At 60.0% G+C, this 20284-nt stretch overlaps 1 protein-coding gene across 7 annotated transcripts; it reads right to left on the bottom strand.

Moving 5' to 3' along the window:
- Nucleotides 1–465: 465 nt before the first annotated feature.
- Nucleotides 466–12646, bottom strand: LOC144930260 (uncharacterized). Of its 7 annotated transcripts, none has more exons than XR_013635451.1 (5): nucleotides 12347–12646; nucleotides 8082–8329; nucleotides 5524–7124; nucleotides 3762–3915; nucleotides 466–2197 (listed from the first exon to the last, which is right to left on the bottom strand). XR_013635451.1 is itself a non-coding variant. In XM_078851880.1 (3 exons), exons 2-3 carry the CDS (start codon nucleotides 8182–8184, stop codon nucleotides 6133–6135), a joined length of 1095 nt encoding a protein of 364 aa, XP_078708006.1. In that variant the 5' UTR covers nucleotides 8185–8329; nucleotides 12347–12646; the 3' UTR covers nucleotides 5133–6132. The 7 variants fall into 7 exon arrangements, 1 of the variants encoding a protein (XP_078708006.1); XR_013635453.1 differs by having other exon boundaries at nucleotides 12483–12646; XR_013635455.1 differs by lacking the exon at nucleotides 12347–12646 and adding an exon at nucleotides 11445–11462.
- Nucleotides 12647–20284: the final 7638 nt, after the last annotated feature.

The following is a 20284-nucleotide window of genomic DNA, read 5'->3' as shown; positions in this document are numbered from 1 at the left end:
AGGAGTTACCCTTCCCACCGCAGCTCATCTACCCAGGGGTCAGCAGGGCCCACCCCCCACCCTCAGGTCATCAGCAGGGCCCCACTCTCAGCACCCACTGCCCACCAGCGGGTGTCAGCCGGGCCCCCCACCCATACCAGGCTCTCCAGCTGGGCAACGATCCTGAGCAGGTCTGCAGGTGGCAGGGGGCCTGGGGGGCCCGGGCCGGGGGCCCGCAGGGAGAGGCACCCTGGGAACATCCTGGCTTCAAACATGCAGGAGGCAGGGGAAAGACGGGCCAAGGGGTCTCAGAGCTGGTAGGGCCAGGGGCTGCCCACAGGGGTCTCACAGCCAGACTCCATCCCTGCCCTGAACGGAGCCCAGGTGCAAGGACCCCTCCCTTCCCCCACATACTATACGCTCCCCCTCTCCTCCAGCCCAGCCACCCCCACCCCAGAGAACCTGCCCCCCCACTGCCCCAGCCCATGTTGCACCCTCAGCACCAGCCCGAGGGGGTGTCACAGAGTCCCCGGGGGATGCTCCGGAACTGCTCCCTACGAAGCCAGGCAGGACTCTGGGGCAGTCTCCTCTCGGGGAGCAGGCTGTCTGCAGGACACACAGCTCACACGGCTTCCACCTTCCTGGGTCTGACCTCGGAGCATTCAGCATCCTCTGCCCCTCCCGGCGCTTCCCACAGCGAGTCTGCCCAGGCGGGGTCCTGGGGAAGCCAGAGGGTCCTGCCCCACAACTCCGCAGTCAGACGGGACTCTCAGCCAGCCAGTAAAACAGAGGTTTGTTAGACAGGAACATGGTCTAAAACACAGGTTACAGGTGCAGAGAACGGGACCCCTCAGCTGGGTCCATTTTGGGGGGCCATGAGCCAGACAACCACGTCTGCCCTTCACTCCATGTCCCAGCCAGCCCCAAACTGAAACTCCCTCCAGCCCCTCCTCCTCTGGGCTTTGTCCCTTTCCGGGGCCAGGAGGTCACCTGATTCCTTTGTTCTCCAACCCTTTAGCTCTCACCTTGTAGGGGGGAAGGGCCCAGGCCATCAGTGGCCAGGAAACAGGGTGTCAGCCATTCTCTGTGTCCAGACCCCTGCACACACCTGCCCTCTAGAGCTCTGCAACGATCATACACCCTTATCCCACCCCCTAGATACTTAAGAACTGCATAGGGGAAACTGAGGCACCCCCACACTATTCAGAGGAAACATTAAGAACAGTCCCACTCCATCACAGGGGGCTCCAGTCAGGCAGCTGCTCCCTTGTCCCAGAGCCCCCCTCTGCCAGCAGGGGCCCAAATGGGGGTCAGCGTGGGACTGGGGGGGGGGGGGGAGTCACAGGCAGAACGGAAACTGGAGCCCCAGTGGGAGCAGAGGGCTCAGCCCAGCAAGGCGGGGGCCACATGGCAGCGTGTGACACAGGGACCTCCCCTCCCCCCACCTAGCTGTGGGGCCAGCCTCGCCAGCAGCATCCTGGCTATGGGGTGAGAGGGACACAGGCAGCCAGCGCCAGCCCTGGCCCCTCCCCCTCACCAGGCATTGCCAGGGCCCGGCAGGCCTGGGGGCAAAGTAGAGAGAGACAGAGCCCTAAGGGTGAGGGGGCAGGTACCCCCATGCAGCAATGGCAGGGGACCGGGGCATGGGACCCCCCTTCCCCCAGGCCCAGGGGAGCAGCCCCCTTACCTGGCACACAGCCCATGGTCCAGCTGAGATAGAAGCCCAGGGTGCAGCGGCAGGAGAGGTGCCCAGCCCAGGACACGCAGGTGCTCCAAGGGGGGCAGGGCTGCCCCCTGCCACAGCTGGGCACATCTGGGGGAACAGCCCCCCTCCCGAGTGAGAAAACCTGAGCTGAGACTCCGACCCAGGAGGAACCTGGACAGCAGGTACCCAGGGCAGGAAGAGTGACCCAGCACCGGCAGAGCAGGGGCTGCGGGTTGGGAGTGAGGGGCACTGGCAGAGCTGGTGGGGGGCAGGGCTGGGCTAGCGGGGGGCCGTGGCTCGGGAGTGAGGGGCACTGGCAGACCAGGGCAGGGCAGGGGGTTGGAAGAGTGATTGAGGGGCCAGGGCTGAACTGGGCCCTGCAGCTGAGTTGGGCCATACCTGGTGCGGTGGCCCCCTCTGTGGGGGTGCCAGTCCCTGCTGGCATCTCAGCGCTTGTAGCCCAGGTGTGAGGGGTGAGGCCAGATGCTGCCAGCCAGGGGTGTGTGCTGGACCCTAGAATACAAGGGGGTTGGGCAGCCAGAGGGTCACCCCCATTGGAGCAATTGACTGGCGATGCTGGAGGGGCAGTCAGCTCTGCTCTGGCTCAGCTGGCCAGGTGCAAGTCCCTGGGCACGTCCCTGGCAGTGCCGGCCCCTGGGGCCTCATCTTCTCTGCTCGCAGCTTTGACCTCTGTGGCTAACAGAGGAGCCCCCAGCGAACAGCTGCTCTTGAGTTCTGCCACCCGGGGGGCACCGCACCTCCACATGGGGCCACCCCAGCGTGGTCATCACCCAGCAGACCTGGAGCCAGTCGGGGGGGGGGGGAGGGCAGCACCCAGAACCCCACCTTTGCTACAGACAGCACCTCTGCTGGGGCATCCCCTAGGCCAGGCCAGGAGGGGAAAGAGGAGGCACCTGCATCTCCCCCTTTGTTTGCTCCTAGCTGGGGCACGGGGGAGCCCGGCACATTGGCTGGGAGCATGGGGAGAGGCAGCCGTGAACTCACCTACCCCCCCTAGCCTGCCCGGCACAGGAAGCCTGGAGCTGCAGCAGGAGCCCAAGGAGGAGAAGGAGGCAGCCCCTCCCCATCCTGCCAGGCCTGGGCTGGGCCTGGGCCCCAGCTGCTCTCAGCCTCCAAGGGGCAGGGGCTGGGCTCCCCCTGCGCTGGGTTAAGGGCGATCCAGGGGCTTGTTAATGATTCCTGGGTGGGGGCAGCTGTCAAGAGTCCAGGCAGCCACTGAGGAGCCCCTGTGCTGGGGTGGCTCTGACGTGCCCAGCTGCCACTCGTTACCCCAGGCAGGGCTGGTCTGGCCAAGGAGGACAAAATCCGAAGTGCAGCAGGGAGGTGGGGCTGTTCCCAGGACTCTGGGCAGCTGGACCCACACCAGGGGCTGCTCAGAGCTGAGCAGCAACAGAACAGCCCTGCTCAGGCCAGGCTGTCGACAGAGGCTGCCCCAGGGCTGAGATCTGCCCCGCTGGGCTGGGCTGGATGTGGGAATTCTTTGTAATATTTTCATGAAGCCTGGTGTGCCTCAGTTTCCCCTACATGCTGCCTTGTTACCTGGGGGGTGGGAAAGGTCTGTCTGCTCTCTGGGCAGGCTAAGACACAGGTGCGAATGGCACCTACCTGCCTTGGGCCTTAGGCCCCTTATCGACGGAGCTGTTGAGAAGATCATGGTGAACTCAGTAGCTGGGACTTTCACATCCAGCAACCCTTGACCAGAGAGATCTGGACCCCCTGACCCCCTGCTCTGCATCTCCCCAGCTCGGGAACAAAGGACTGTGGGAGGCAGTCGGGGCTCACCTGGGAGTCTGACAAAAGACAGCAGATGGACGGACAGACAGACCCGTATCAGACTATCAGGCCTTTCTCTGCAGCCACATTAGGACAGCAGCACCACGTGCTAAGAATCCTTTACATCCTCATGTGCCACCTAAATTGCATTAAACCCAGGTAATACTGGGCCGTTGAAAGCGATCCTGTCCTAACGGCACCCACCACCACCAGAGAAAGAAACAGCTTCACTGGTTACCGCGGACCTTGGTTGGTTGAATCTGTCTGGCAAGAAATCACTTACCAACAGTCGTGGGTGTGAAATCTTGACTTCTATTGTTGTGTCTTTATGGTCCCCACTTCTCCACGGTTTATCTGTCTGGTCTCTGTCGGGTTCTTTGATTGTTTCTGTTACATCACTAATTTTGCTGGGTGTAAATCAATTAAGGTGGTGGGCTCTGATTGGTTAAAGAATTGTTTTACAATACGTTAGGATGGGTTAGAGAATTGTTTAGTAATAATTTAGTAAAATGATAGGTGAAGATACAGCTAAGCAGGACTCAAGTTGCACTATATAAACTGGGGTCCAAAGGGAAGTTCTTTGGGAACCGACTCCAGGACCCAGCCCCAAGATCAGAGCTGCCAGACCTCAACACCCTGCCAACCACACCGTGCGGAAGCTGGAGTCCCCCAGATGACCTGATCCCGACTGGCCAGCAGGAAGATTGTCCATCTTCTTGGGAGTGGGGAGCATTGTAGGCTTAGCGTGTGCTTTCTGGTTTTGGTGATTGTTAATAGAGGCTCAGAATATTATTGTGTAAGGCTCTTTCACTGGGGAAAGGCCCTGCAGACCTTGGGAGGGCGTCATGGGGAGGTTGGAGCCTCAGCTGCTGAGGCTGCAGGACATGCAGGTGGGGCTGCGGTGACGCCACTTCCTCCGGTGTCAGCCCTTCCCACCCAGCTTTGGCCAGGTCAGTTCCCCACTGGCAGGGCGGGGCCTCGGGGGAAGGGGCAGGGCAGGGCATTCGGAAGTCAGTCGCCCTCGCCAGGCTTCATGGGGACGGGCCGGGCCACCATGCCCATACCGGGACCTGCAGAGGGCAGGCAGGGCAGCTCCTGGCAATACAACAGGCAGGGGAAACCCACGCCTGGCCGGGAACAGCGGCCAAGGCAGCACCACGGTCCCGGCTGCCCGGGTTCAGCGTGGGGCTGGAACAACTCGTGCCCACCCCTTTGATCCTGGGAGGGCTCTCCCCCGCAGTGGAACGGCTACCATGCACCCCCTTGCAGGGAGCCCGCCCCGCAGGCCTTTCTCCTCCCCACCCCCAGTATGTTTTGCCTTGGCTCCCACTCATGGGTTTCTTGCTTCTTGATTAACCCCACCTCCTACCGCCCCCTGTGCCAATGAGCTGCTGCCACCTCCCATTGGTACTCGCCCACCCGGGCATTCAGGAAGGGGCAAGCAGAGACCTCCAACCAGGAGGCACTGAGGCAGTAGCTCACCCTGTGTAGGAGGGGATCAGGGGCTGCCCAGCTGCCTTGAGTACTAGGGTTGCCAACTTTCTAATCACACAAAACCAAACACCCTTGCCCCACCCCCTGCCCCATCTCTGAGGCCCTACCCCCACTCACTCCATCCCCCCTCCATTGCTCACTCTCCCCCACCCTCACTCACTTTCACCGGGCTGGGGCAGGGGGTGGGGGTGAGGGCTCTGTGGTGGGGCTGGAGATGAGAGGTTTGGGGTGTAGGAGGGGGCTCCGGGCTGGAGCGAAGGGGTTCTGAATGTGGGAGCAGGCTCAGGGCAGGGGGCTGAGGTGCAGGAGGGGTTGCGGGCTCCAGGAGGGAGTTTGGGTGCAGGAGGGGGCTCAGGGTGGGGTTGGGGTGTGGGAGGATGTGAGGGGTCCAGGAGGGAGTTTGGGTGTGGGAGGGAGCTCAGGCTGGGGCAGCAGCTGTAGGAGGGGGTGTGGACTCCAGGAGGGGGCTGGGAGTTGGGGTGTGGGCTCTGGGAGGGAGTTAGGGTGCAGGAGGGGGTTCAGAGTGTGGGCTCCAGCTGTGTGGCGCTTACCTCAGGCAGCTCCCAGTCAGCGGTGCAGTGGGGCTAAGGTAGGTTCCCTGCCTGCCCCGGCTCTGTGCAGCTCTCAGAAGCAGCCAACCAATGGGAGCTGCGGAGCTGGCGTTCGCGGTGGGGGCAGTGCGCAGAGCCTCCCTGGCTACCCCTGTGCCTAGGGGCCACAGGAACATGCTGGCCGCTTCTGGGAGCCACGCAGAGCCAGGGAAGGCAGGGAGCCTGCCTTAGCCCCACTTCGCCGCCAGCCGGACGTTTAACAGGCCAGTCAGCGGTGCTGACTGGAGCCGCCAGGGCTCCTTTTTGACCGGGCGTTCCAGTCGAAACCCGGATGCCTGGCAGCCCTACTGAGTACTTATGTAGGGTCAGTTGTCAGCATGAGTTGGCGTGGGGCCGGGTCTGGGCTGTGTCATGTCCTCTGGCGGCCAGAGGCTAACACACAATGCCAGTTAGGCTGGGATATGGGGAATGGTTTATTTCAGAGCACACTGAAGTCAGTGTGGGGCACAATGCCCAAGGCTCAGGGAGGGGCTGGGCCCAGCCACACCAGCCTGCAGTAGAGCACACAGCAGGCATGCCCAGCCCACCCCTGTGGCCTTTCACTTGTGGCTAGCAAGTCCCTTGGCCAGATGCTCCCTCGGTGCCTTGTGCTCCAAGCAACTCCCTGTTGAGAGTGAGGGCTAGGTGTGGAGGGGGGCACGTGGCTTTCCCTGGCCCAGCGGCCTGCTCTGTGCTAGTCCCAGCAGGCGCTGGGCAATGGGTCCGCTGGTGGATGATAAGGAAGCCATGCTTCTTGAATCCTTTGCCGCACTCGGCACACACGAAGGGCTGGTCGGCCGTGTGGGCTCTCTCCCTCTCTCGCCGCCTGGCTGCCGGCGGCTCCCGTGGCCCCTCCTGCTGCCTGTCATGGGTGATCTGGTGCATGATGAGGTTGGTGCTGCAGGTGAAGCTCTTGCTGCACTGCGGGCAGGGGTAGGGGCGCTCGCCGGTATGCCTGCGCTGGTGGATCAGCAGGTTGGTCTTGTACTTAAAATGCCGGCCGCACTCGGAGCAGGGGAAGGGGCGCTCGCCGGTGTGCGTGTGCTGATGGACGGCCAGGCTCGACGTGTAGCGGAAGCGCCGGCCGCACTCGGAGCAGGGGAAGGGGCTCTCCTGGCTGTGCACGCGCTGGTGGACCGTCAGGTCTTGCTTCTGCAGGAAGCGCTTGCTGCACTGGGCACACGCGTAGGGCCGCACGCGGGCGTGAACGCGCCGGTGCACCGCCAGGTAGGTCTTGCTCTTGAAGCTCTTCCTGCAGGAGGGGCACATGAAGGGGCGCTCGCCCGTGTGGGCACGCAGGTGCACCCCCAGGCTGGTCTTGTAGCTGAAGGTGCAGCCACAGTGCGGGCAGGCGTAGGGCTTCTGCAGCGTCTCCCGGCTGTGCAGGCACTGGTGCAGCATGAAGCTGTTGGGGCAGGAGAAGCTCAGCCGCTGGTGGAAGCTCTCCTCACACCTCGTGCACTCACAGCCCTGCTCCACCTTCGCCTCCCTGGACAGAGGCAGCCAGCACGTGGCGTACGCCTCCTCCAACGGCTCCTCTTTGACGGGCTGCTCTGCAGCTGCTGTAGGGACAGAGTCAGGAATGAGCTCCTGAGATGCCAGCTCCCCAACTGCTGGGGCTGAGTCACACGAGTCCCATGGATCCTGGCCCCCGTGTGCAGGAATAACTGTAGGTACGTGTGTGCGTGCATGGAGAGACCCCAGGAGAAAAAACTCCTGATCCTACCTAGCTTTTATTGACACTTTCCAACCCAGAGCTCAAAGCGCCTTTCCTAGATTGCAGAAACGAAGGCAGAGGGAGATGACTTGCCCAAGGCAGAGCTGGGAACAGATGCTACATCTCCCAAGTCCCAGGCCAGTGCTCTGGCCACGAGGTCTCACCCAGGTCAGTTTCATCTAGTCCAGAGCACAAAGTGGATCGTGTTAATCATAGCCCATGATTACTGCATGGCTCCACTCTGGGACAGAGTTAAGGCTCTCTGGGTGTCCCTACATTAGCATGCTTGGATTTCAGGCATGGGTTTGTAGTACCTGGTGTGGGGAGAACGGCATCATGCTGGGGTGGATTTCACCCTGGATTACTGATGCGCGCTCTCAAGCTCAGCTCCAGCTTAACAGCATTTTCCATGCCTGCACTGGGAGCTCTGGGACACACCCTGCACAGCTCCAGTAGCTTCCCACCCAGCCCCGGGACACCCTGGTGCTGGAGGAGTACCTGCACATGCACAAACAGAGGTGGGGCATGGCACGTCAGACCCAGCAGAAATCACACAGAGCATGAGGCTCCCATGTTCTCTGAAGCATTGCCGCTAACTGGGCACAGCCTGCCCAAGCCTGGCCCTCTGGGGTACCAAGTACCTCAACTCCCAATGAAGCCCACAAGGGACAAGCGTGCCCAGCAGGATGAGGCACCATTGATTGCTCTGCACTGGGGGGTGTCACCCTTTCCAAAGCAGCAAGCAAGTGCCTTTCCTGTGTCCCGCCCCGTGCCTGGCTCCGAGCAAGGGACCAGGCCGTACCTGCGAGAGCCTTGGCTGCTCTCGCAGTCTCCTTGGGCAGGTCGTAGTAGTGGCGCCGTTCTGTGCGTTTCTTGCGTGCATTGAAGCGGCCCCTCCGTCGCATGGCTGCAGCTGGGCGTTACAGTGCAGCGTGGGAACAGCAGAAAGCAGAGCACCCCAGCTCCCTGAGCAGCAGCTAGGAGACTCCCTGGCACGGCAGGCTGGGGCTGCCTGTGGGTCCAGAGCAGCTTTCGGCCTCACTGAACATCCTGTAAACGAACCAAATGTTCCCAATGATCCCTTACACCAGAGACAAACAGCCATGAACTGGCCCCCCTTCAGCACACAACGGGCTCCAAGGATGGGGAGCTAATCACTGAAGTCTGCTCCTGGGGCACAGGGGAGAGTGGCTGGTGTAGCAGGGGAACGGGTTCCTGGGATCAAGGACTGGGGTTGGGCAGGCTTGCTTTGAGTTGTTCCCTTCGGAAGCTTCCTGCCTCTTCCTCACCCCGCAGAGTGTGTGAGCGCTGCAAGGCTGCTGGCTCCCCCGCTCCGAGAATCTCCACAGCCTGTGCCTTCCTGGTACAAACTGCGTGGGAAGGGGGCAGGAGGAGGCCTGGGTTGTGTTGCACACCTACACTCTGCGAGCAGGGCTGGATTAAGGCATAGGCAGTACAGGCCCTTGCCTCAGGGTCTGGTTCCTGGAGTCACACGCTGGCATCAGAATCATGACTAGTTGTTTGTGTGTTTGGCTGGTTTTTTAAATTGTGTTCCTAGCCCTCACTGCTGTGAAGAAAAACTTGAAAACATGAAGAGTGTAACTGGTCCAAATGTCTGCCTGAGCCTGCAGACAGCCTCCAGAAGGGGGAGGAGTCGCTGATGCGTGCTGGGGAGGGAACTGTGGGCCTCACCACCACCACCAGGGCTGAGCAGGCTCCTGCTGACGGGCTTGGACCAGGCCTTCTTGTATATGAGGGGCTCCCAGGAGGAGATGGGCTGAGGGCCCTGGAGTGCCTTAAGCCAGCCCCATTGGTGCAGGAATGTCAATCAGGTGAGAATGGTGGCAAGGACTAAGGGACCTAATTGCATGGTTTCTGCCTTACTGGCTCCAGTGGGTTCTGTGGCACTCGGACAGGGTTTTGAAAGACTCCTGCGTTCTCCTAGCACAAACAGCGATGGGTTTTGTGTGAAGGGGATTTTCCATCTTCCTCCAACAAGACACCCTCTACTAGTCCAACAACATTTCCCCCTATGTAAAGATGTTACAAGCTGCTTTGTGTTGCCTCCCACTGGTGGCAAACTCTGCAGAGCAGGCGTGAGGTGCTTGGAATCAGACACCCCATATCCCAGGGAGGCCCTGATCTGTACTGAAGTGTTATAGGGATGCTCACACCCTGCTGCAGAGCACCATCTTGGCCAGTTACACATACCCACAACAATGCTACTTGAACCAGTAACACAATGGAGTTAAAAGTACAGAATATTTCACCAATGATACAGAAAAACCAGGGAGGAAGAGGAGTTATTTAAGTTAAGCGCCATTGTGGACATAAGAATAAATGGATTCTAACTGGGCATCAGTAAGTTTAGGCTTGAAATCAGGCGAAGGTTTCTGACCATCAGAGGAGTGAAGTTCTGGAGCAGACTCCCAAGGGGAGCAGTGAGAGCAAAAAATGGAACTGCCTTCAAGACTGAGCTTGGTCAGTTTATGGAGGGGACAATATGACGAGACTGCCTACAATGGCATGGAGCCGATCTGCAACTGCTAGCAGCAAATATCTCCAACAGCCAGTGACGGGACACTAGCTGGCAAGGGCTGAGTTACTACTGAGAATTCTCTCCCACGTGTCTGGCTGGCGGGTCTTGCCCACATGCTCTGAGTATTTGGTGTCAGGAAGGAATTTTCCCCTAGGTTAGACTGGCAGAGACCCTGGGGGGTTTTCACCTTCCTCTGCAGCATGGGGCCCAGGACACTTGCAGGTATAAACTAGTATAAATGGTGGATTCTCTGTAACTTGAAGTCTTTAAATCATGATGTGAGGACATCAGTAACTCAGCCAGAGGTTAGGGGTCTATTACAAGAGTGGGTGGGCGAGGTTCTGCGGCCTGCAATGTTCAGGTCAGAGCAGATGATCATGATAGTCCCCTCTGGCCTTAAAGTCTATGAGTCTATTGTATAAGTAGGGGCATAGCGAGCAGATCGAGGGACGTGATCGTCCCCCTCTATTCGACATTGGTGAGGCCTCATCTGGAGTACTGTGTCCAGTTTTGGGCCCCACACTACAAGCAGGATGTGGATAAATTGGAAAGAGTCCAGCGAAGAGCAACAAAAATGATTAGGGGTCTGGAACACATGAGTTATGAGGAGAGGCTGAGGGAGCTGGGATTGTTTAGTCTGCGGAAGAGAAGAATGAGGGGGGATTTGATAGCTGCTTTCAACTACCTGAGAGGTGGTTCCAGAGAGGATGGTTCTAGACTATTCTCAGTGGTAGAAGAGGACAGGACAAGGAGTAATAGTCTCAAGTTGCAGTGGGGGAGGTTTAGGTTGGATATTAGGAAAAACTTTTTCACTAGGAGGGTGGTGAAACACTGGAATGCGTTACCTAGGGAGGTGGTAGAATCTCCTTCCTTAGAAGTTTTTAAGGTCAGGCTTGACAAAGCCCTGGCTGGGATGATTTAATTGGGGATCGGTCCTGCTTTGAGCAGGGAGTTGGACTAGATGACCTTCTGGGGTCCCTTCCAACCCTGATATTCTATGATTCTAAGAAGCATCAGGTGCATTCCCTGAACTGCTGTTTGCCATCTGCAGTGACCACACTGACTTCACCTGGACATAACACGCTGCATTCCAATTTAATCAGAATTATTCTGAACTTCAGCTCCAAGCAAAATACAGTTCTTTCCTCTGACCTAGCATCTGCTCTGGGCAATCCCCACTTTGCAGGGTATGCACTGGGCCAGGTCTCTGCAGCCACATGGCTGATCAGTGCGGTGACACTTCCGCTGCGTGCTGGCTCTACCACCCGCCTCGTTGCGGGGTTTCACCGCACATGTCTAGGGTGCCTGTAGTGGCTAATCTCACGGCACCCCGTGGAGCAGGGCGGGGGCTCAACCCCTGCAGTTGTCGCCCTTGGTGCCCCTGGAGCTGGGCTGGCGTGGGCAGAATCTCCAAGATGACCCAGTGGTGGGGCCCTGGGGGGATACAGAACTGGGCCAGGCAACCGCCATGACAGCGCCCCGGGGAGGCGCTGCACATGGGGTACGGCCTGGATGGCTCCACGACAGCGCCTTGCTAGGAGAGCCAGGGCGACTCCGAGTGATCAGCTGGAGCCCTGTCCCTGCCTGCGCCCCGTCCCCATGGCAACGCCCCAGGCGCCCCCTCACCTGAGCGCTCCCCCGTCCCCATGGCAACGCCCCAGGCGCCCCCTCACCTGAGCGCTCCCCTGTCCCCATGGCAACGCCCCAGGCGCCCCCTCACCTGAGCGCGCCTCCCGTCCCCATGGCAACGCCCCAGGCGCCCCCTCACCTGAGCGCTCCCCCGTGGCCATGGCAACGCCCCAGGCACCCCCTCACCTGACCACTCCCCCGTCCCCATGGCAACGCCCCAGGCGCCCCCTCACCTGAGCGCGCCTCCCGTCCCCATGGCAACGCCCCAGGCACCCCCTCACCTGAGCGCGCCTCCCGTCCCCATGGCAACGCCCCAGGCGCCCCCTCACCTGAACGCTCCCCCGTCCCCATGGCAACGCCCCAGCCGCCCCCTCACCTGAGCGCTCCCCCGTCCCCATGGCAACGCCCCAGCCGCCCCCTCACCTGAGCGCTCCCCCGTCCCCATGGCAACGCCCCAGCCGCCCCCTCACCTGAGCGCTCCCCCGTCCCCATGGCAACGCCCCAGGGGCCCCCTCACCTGAGCGCGCCTCCCGTCCCCATGGCAACGCCCCGGGCGCCCCCTCACCTGAGCGCGCCTCCCGTCCCCATGGCAACGCCCCAGCCGCCCCCTCACCTGAGCGCTCCCCCGTCCCCATGGCAACGCCCCAGCCGCCCCCTCACCTGAGCGCTCCCCTGTCCCCATGGCAACGCCCCAGGCGCCCCCTCACCTGAGCGCGCCTCCCGTCCCCATGGCAACGCCCCAGCCGCCCCCTCACCTGAGCGCGCCTCCCGTCCCCATGGCAACGCCCCGGGCGCCCCCTCACCTGAGCGCGCCTCCCGTCCCCATGGCAACGCCCCAGGCGCCCCCTCACCTGAGCGCGCCTCCCGTCCCCATGGCAACGCCCCGGGCGCCCCCTCACCTGAGCGCTCCCCCGTCCCCATGGCAACGCCCCGGGGCTCTGCTCGCCCCCGGGTCTCGCGCTGCCGCGGGTCGGACTCGGCCCGCGCTCTCTGCGATGCCCGCGAGACGCAGCGGGGCCCCGACCGCCAACCAACCTCGGATCCCAGGCGGCCAGCGGCGGGCGCGGGCCCCTCAGCCCCCCGCGGCGGCTCAGCTCTGGGGTCCGAGGCGGCCCCTCTAGCCCGCCCAGCGCCGCTCTATGGCTCGGGGCCGCTCTGCTCCCTGGCGGAGCCCGCGCTCTATGGTTAGTCCGCAGCCCCTCTAGCCCGCCCAGCGCCGCTCTATGGCTCGGGGCCGCTCTGCTCCCTGGCGGAGCCCGCGCTCTATGGTTAATCCGCAGCCCCTCTAGCCCGCCCAGCGCCGCTCTATGGCTCGGGGCCGCTCTGCTCCCTGGCGGAGCCCGCGCTCTATGGTTAATCCGCAGCCCCTCTAGCCCGCCCAGCGCCGCTCTATGGCTCGGGGCCGCTCTGCTCCCTGGCGGAGCCCGCGCTCTATGGTTAGTCCGCAGCCCCTCTAGCCCGCCCAGCGCCGCTCTATGGCTCGGGGCCGCTCTGCTCCCTGGCGGAGCCCGCGCTCTATGGTTAGTCCGCAGCCCCTCTAGCCCGCCCAGCGCCGCTCTATGGCTCGGGGCCGTTCTGCTCCCTGGCGGAGCCCGCGCTCTATGGTTAGTCCGCAGCCCCTCTAGCCCGCCCAGCGCCGCTCTATGGCTCGGGGCCGCTCTGCTCCCTGGCGGAGCCCGCGCTCTATGGTTAATCCGCAGCCCCTCTAGCCCGCCCAGCGCCGCTCTATGGCTCGGGGCCGCTCTGCTCCCTGGCGGAGCCCGCGCTCTATGGTTAATCCGCAGCCCCTCTAGCCCGCCCAGCGCCGCTCTATGGCTCGGGGCCGCTCTGCTCCCTGGCGGAGCCCGCGCTCTATGGTTAGTCCGCAGCCCCTCTAGCCCGCCCAGCGCCGCTCTATGGCTCGGGGCCGCTCTGCTCCCTGGCGGAGCCCGCGCTCTATGGTTAGTCCGCAGCCCCTCTAGCCCGCCCAGCGCCGCTCTATGGCTCGGGGCCGCTCTGCTCCCTGGCGGAGCCCGCGCTCTATGGTTAGTCCGCAGCCCCTCTAGCCCGCCCAGCGCCGCTCTATGGCTCGGGGCCGCTCTGCTCCCTGGCGGAGCCCGCGCTCTATGGTTAGTCCGCAGCCCCTCTAGCCCGCCCAGCGCCGCTCTATGGCTCGGGGCCGCTCTGCTCCCTGGCGGAGCCCGCGCTCTATGGTTAGTCCGCAGCCCCTCTAGCCCGCCCAGCGCCGCTCTATGGCTCGGGGCCGCTCTGCTCCCTGGCGGAGCCCGCGCTCTATGGTTAGTCCGCAGCCCCTCTAGCCCGCCCAGCGCCGCTCTATGGCTCGGGGCCGCTCTGCTCCCTGGCGGAGCCCGCGCTCTATGGCCGTTCAGGCAGCTGCCCGGGCTGCTGCGGGCAGAGCCAGCGCCACGTGCCCGGCGCCTCCCGCCCCTGCGCCGGGCCCAGCTCCCGGGGCCCCCGCGTCCCCCCTCCCCCGACGGGACGGGCCCAGCTCCCGGGGCCCCCGCGTCCCCCCCGCACGACGGGACGGGCCCAGCTCCCGGGGCCCCCGCGTCCCCCCCCGACGGGACGGGCCCAGCTCCCGGGGCCCCCGCGTCCCCCCTCCCCCGACGGGACGGGCCCAGCTCCCGGGGCCCCCGCGTCCCCCCCCCCCGGCCGAGACGGGCCCAGCTCCCGGGGCCCCCGCGTCCCCCCCCCCCCCGACGGGACGGGCAGCCCGTGGCCAGGCCCAGCTCCTGGTGCCCCCGTGTCCCCCCCCCGGCCGGGACGGGCAGCCCGTGGCCAGGCCCAGCTCCCGGGGCCCCCGCGTCCCCCCCCCCGGCCGAGACGGGCCCAGCTCCCGGGGCCCCCGTGTCCCCCCCCCCGACGGGACGGGCAGCCCGTGGCCAGGCCCAGCTCCTGGTGCCCCCGTGTCCCCCCCCCCGGCCGGGACGGGCAGCCCGTGGCCAGGCCCAGCTCCTGGTGCCCCCGTGTCCCCCCCCCGGCTGGGACGGGCATCCTGTGGCCAGGCCCAGGGCTTGGGCGGTGTCACCACGCCTCTACCCAGCCCTGCCGGGGGGGGCGTTCTCCAGCCCGGACCGGTTTTACGTCGAGACTGGAGGTGTTTCTAACGGCTCTGCTCTCGGAAGCATCGTGGGGCAGGTCTCTGAAGTCAGACGTGAGGATCGCAATGGTGCCGTCCGGCCTTGGGGGCTACCTGATGTTAAAGGCAGCGTATTTTCCGCTACCCCAGCCTTCCCCGTTGTCACTGTCCTGGGGGATTGTGTGCTAACCCCACCGGACGGCGCTGCTGGGCTAGGGTGGAAGTGGGAGCAATGGGAGGTTGGGAAAAGCAGGAGGCAGGTTGGGACTGTAGGAGAAGCACGTTCGATGGATGTTCTTGTTAAAACGATGAGCCACAAGCAGCTGCCACTGTTGGCATGCAATGGCCCTCCTCAAGTTTCAAAGTCAACTCCCCATTGGGATGAATGCGGCTGGGTGCCCCTCTCAGGGCTACTGTCTCAGGCGACCCGCAGCCTCAGACAGACAGCACCGAGGCAGTTACGCCTGGCTGATGGACTTCTTCACATGACGTCCGCAGCCCTTGGAGCTGTGCTGATTTACCCAAGCTGAGAGCCTGGCCCTGAGCTGCGATACAAGAGCTTAGCCGCCAAGCGCTCTTCTGCAGCAAGGGGTGGAGCCTCACAATTCCTCAGCTGTGACACAGACCCCAGCCTCTACAGTCTCCAGTAGGGGCAGCCAGGAGGCCCCCCAGCCCAGCCTCAGGCTGTGGCTCTCGGGGCTAGGGTCCCACCAGAGAAGGCTCCCGGGGTGTGTTTCCATCTATTTCATCCTCTCCCCCCGTAGTCTCTGCTTTAGGAGGGTTATTGACCCTGAATGGCTCGGGGGGAGTTCAGCATCAATTGCCCATGCCCGGGGCATCTGGGATTCCTCTCTCTCCCTTGGGATCCCTTCACTCCAGCTTAGACACAGTTCCCAGGTTGGGGCCTGCACAGCCTGCTTTGGGAAGAGAATCACAGTCTGGGGTTAACAGCCAGATCCTCAAAGTTATTTAGTTACCCAAGTCCCACTGGGAATTAGGCACCGAGACATCGTGGACGATCTGGGGCTCAGTGCCCAGCTGTGATGCTGACAAAGTCCCTCTGCCCTGTGCGGGATGGGGCAGGGGCAGAGGGCTCCCCAGGGAAGGATTTGGGCTCAGCCTCCACACTTGAATCATTTTTAAAGGTTCATTTCAATCTGTGTGTGAAGTTACACAAATACTGAAAACTGGACTGGCTGGAGGGGAGAGGATGGCCTGTGTCTGAACCGTGGTGATACCAAGGCAGCGTCTGAGTTCTCAAGGTGACATATGTTCTCATAAAAAGCAAATCTAGACACTCTAATGATATCCCCTTGCTGCTGCACTGCACCGCACCGCACCCCCCGCCACTCCCAAATCCTCCTGGCGGGTCCCTGCCAGACAGGGGCTCTAACGGCAGAGGACTGGAGGTACGCTGGAGGTATGAGAGCTGGAAATCTCAGATTGGAAGTTACTGGAGGCAGGGACTGACTTTTTGTGCTGTGTTTGTACAGCACCTAGCACGTGGGGTCCCGGTCCATGACCAAGGCTCCTAGACACTACGGCAACAGAAATTAAATAATACAGGAACTCCTCACTTAAAATCATCCCGGTTAACGTTGTTCCATTGTTACCTTGCTGATCAATTAGGGAACATGCTTGTTTAAAGTTGTGCAATGCTCCCTTATAACGTCATTTGGCAGCTGCCTGCTTTGTCCACTGCTTGCAGGAAGAGCAGCCCCTTTGAGCTCCCTGGTGGGGGCTTGGAACCAGGGTGGGCCGGCAGCCCCACTCTCAGCTCCCCTAAGTTCCCTGTGTGGCAGCCCCCCTGCAGGTTATCCATTGCTGGCAGTTCAGCTGTCCCTCTTCCCACTGCCCTGTGCTGCTCCTGCCCTCTGCCTTGGAGCTGCTCCTGGGAGCCTCCTGCTTGCGGGGGTGTGTGTGTAATGTCCCCCTTCCCCCGCTCCTGCACCCCGCTTACCCCATCTTCCATAGAGCAGGAAGGTGGGGGGACACGACAGGGCTCAGGATGGAGGGAGTTTGTGGGCAGCAGCTGTTGTCTCAACTTGCTGATCTACTTAAAAAGGCAATGTACTTAAAGGGGCAATGCCCATCCCTCTCTCCCCCACACAGGGTGTGTGTCTCTGTCTCTCTGCCATGCTGTCTCCCCTCCCTCCATGTGTGCTGCCTCAGTAGAGTGTGAGGCTACATTAACAATGTGTTAACCCTCGAGGGCTCAGCTGAGTGCTAGTTCACCATTTAGCAGTAAGGCATTCCCTGGGAAATGAGCCCAGTAGTTTGGGTTTGGCTACACTATCCTCCTGAAGGAATCCAGTCTGGATTTGAAGACATTGAGGTGGAGAATCAGTCACTTCCATTGGTAGTTTGTTCCAGTGGTTAGTCACCCTCACTGTTAAATTTGTGCTTTAGTTCTAAGTTGAATTTGCCTGGCTATACCTTCCTGTCATTGGTTCTTGTTCTGCCTTTCTCCACTAGATGAAAGAGCTGTTCACTCTGTGAGCAGCGAACAGCAGAGAGGCTAACAGAGGGAGTTTGCCTGGGATCTGCCTGAGAGGAGGTACGCTAAGGGCTGCATTAAGGAGGCTGTGTTGGTGAGTATCTGAGTGTTTGTTTGTTGTGAGTATCTGAGTGTTTGTTGTGAGGACAGTTTGACCATGTGCTTGATTGGTTGTTTGAAAAGGGTGGGAATTGGGAGTGCTTTGTTCCAGGTGAGCCTTAAGTGGGCCTGACTGTATAAAAAGCCAATCAGCAGCTAACAGCAGAGCAGCTAACAGCAGGAGTTTGCCTGGGGAGAGCCCACTGACGCTTACATCTTGCTGGATTCTCTGAGTAGTTACTGCATCTCCTGAGGAAGCTCGTAGAAGGAAGGTAATATGGATGGGGATTGTTCAGCTCTTGTGACCTGCACTGGATGTGCCATGTTTGTCTTTCTTCCACAGGACAGAAGCGACTTTGTCTGTACAAAGTGCAAGCTGGTCTCCGTTATTGGAAGAGAAGGTTCAAGGTCTGGAGCAACAGGTATTGACCCTGCGTTGCATAAGAGAAACTGAAGATTTCCTGGACGGATGTCAGGATATGCTTCTACGGGCACAAGGTTCTGAAGATTCAGAGCAGGCTGCGCAGCGGGGACAGGAGAATGGTGAAGAAATTTGGCATCATGTGACCTCCAGAAGAAGAAAGGGAACGTCCATGTACCAGCAACGCAGATACAGATAAGTAACTGTTTTCATGTTCTCTCCACAGGTACTAATGCGGAGAGTGGACCAGATGATACTTCTGAGGGAAGGGAGCAGAAGGAGACTCCGCCGATTGGAAGGCATGAGATGCACTGTCCTAGGGATGGGGGTTCCACGACCACCGCTCCCAAGAGAAGGAGGCGGGTGGTGGTGGTCGGGGACACTCTCCTCAGGAGGACTGAGTCATCTATCTGCTGCCCTGACCGGGAAAAACGATAAGTCTGCTGCTTGCCAGGAGCTAAGATGCACGATGTGACGGAGAGACTGCCGAGACTCATCAAGCCCTCGGATCGCTACCCCTTCCTGCTTCTCCACGTGGGCACCAATGACACTGCCAAGAATGACCTTGAGCGGATCAGTGCAGACTACGTGGCTCTGGGAAGAAGGATAAAGGAGTTTGAGGCGCAAGTGGTCTTCTCGTCCATCCTCCCCGTGGAAGGAAAAGGCCTGGGTAGAGACTGTCAAATCGTGGAAATCAACGAATGGCTACGCAGATGGTGTCAGAGAGAAGGCTTTGGATTCTTTGACCATGGAATGGTGTTCCAAGAAGGAGGAGTGCTAGGCAGAGATGGGCTCCACCTAAGGAAGAGAGGGAAGAGTATCTTTGCAAACAGGCTGGCGAACCTAGTGAGGAGGGCTTTAAACTAGGTTCACCGGGGGAAGGAGACCAAAGCCCTGAGGTAAGTGGGGAAGTGGGATACCGGGAGGAAGCACAAGCAGGAGCACGCGAGAGGGGAGGGCTCCTGCCTCATAATGAGAAAGAGAGATGATCAGCGAGTTATCTCAGGTGCCTATACACAAATGCACGAAGCCTGGGAAACAAGTAGGGAGAAGAATTGGAAGTCCTGGCAAAGTCAAGGAATTATGATGTGATTGGAATAACAGAGACTTGGTGGGTTAACTCACATGACTGGAATACTGTCATGGATGGATATAAGCTGTTCAGGAAGGACAAGCAGGGCAGAAAAGGTGGGGGAGTTGCACTGTATGTAAGGGAGCAGTATGACTGCTCAGAGCTCAAGTATGAAACTGCAGAAAAACCTGAGAGTCTCTGGATTAAGTTTAGAAGTGTGAGCAACAAGGGTGATGTTGTGGTGGGAGTCTACTATAGACCACCGGACCAGGGGGATGAGGTGGACGAGGCTTTCTTCCGGCAACTCGCAAAAGTTACTAGATCGCAGGCCCTGGTTCTCATGGGAGACTTCAATCACCCTGATATCTGCTGGGAGAGCAATACAGCGGTGCACAGACAATCCAGGAAGTTTTTGGAAACTATAGGGGACAATTTCCTGGTGCAAGTGCTGGAGGAACCAACTAGGGGCAGAGCTCTTCTTGACCTGCTGCTCACAAAACAGGAAGAATTAGTAGGGAAAGCAAAAGTGGATGGGAACCTGGGAGGCAGTGACCATGAGATGGTTGAGTTCAGGATCCTGACACAGGGAAGAAAGGAGAGCAGCAGAATACGGACACTGGACTTCAGAAAAGCAGACTTTGACTCCCTCAGGGAACTGATGGGCAGGATCCCCTGGGGGGAATAACATGAGGGGGAAAGGAGTCCAGGAGAGCTGGCTGGATTTTAAAGAATCCTTCTTGAGGTTACAGGGACAAACCATCCCGATGTGTAGAAAGAATAGTAAATATGGCAGGCAACCAGCTTGGCTTAACAGTGAAATCCTTGCAGCTCTTAAATACAAAAAAGAAGCTTACAAGAAGTGGAAGATTGGACAAATGACCAGAGATGAGTATAAAAATATTGTTCGGGCATGCAGGAGTGAAATCAGGAAGGCCAAATCACACCTGGAGTTGCAGCTAGCAAGAGATGTTAAGAGTAACAAGAAGGGTTTCTTCAGGTATGTTAGCAACAAGAAGAAAGTCAAGGAAAGGGTGGGCCCCTTACTGAATGAGGGAGGCAACCTAGTGACAGAGGATGTAGAAAAATCTAATGTACTCAATACTTTTTTTGCCTCTGTCTTCACGATCAAGGTCAGCTCCCAGACTGCTGCACTGGGCAGCACAGCATAAGGAGGAGGTGACCAGCCCTCTGTGGAGATAGAAGTGGTTTGGGACTATTTAGAAAAGCTGGACGTGCACAAGTCCATGGGGCCAGATGCGTTGCATCCGAGAGTGCTAAAGGAATTGGCGGATGTGATTGCAAAGCCATTGGCCATGATCTTTGAAAACTCACGGCGATCGGGGGAAGTCCCCGACGACTGGAAAAAGGCTAATGTAGTGCCCATCTTTAAAAAAGGGAAGAAGGAGGATCCTGGGAACTACAGGTCAGTCAGCCTCACATCAGTCCCTGGAAAAATCATGGAGCAGGTCCTCAAGGAATCAATTCTGAAGCACTTAGAGGAGAGGAAAGTGATCAGGAACAGTCAGCATGGATTCACCAAGGGCAAGTCATGCCTGACTAATCTAATTGCCTTCTATGACGAGATAACTGGCTCTGTGGATGAAGGGAAAGCAGTGGACATGTTGTTCCTTGACTTTAGCAAAGCTTTTGACACGCTCTCCCACAGTAT

The sequence above is a fragment of the Lepidochelys kempii genome, chromosome 2, assembly GCF_965140285.1.
Source record: "Lepidochelys kempii isolate rLepKem1 chromosome 2, rLepKem1.hap1, whole genome shotgun sequence".
NCBI lineage: Eukaryota > Metazoa > Chordata > Testudines > Cheloniidae > Lepidochelys > Lepidochelys kempii.
The sequence above is the reverse complement of the archived record's forward strand: the minus strand, read 5'-3'. Positions and strand labels throughout refer to the sequence as shown.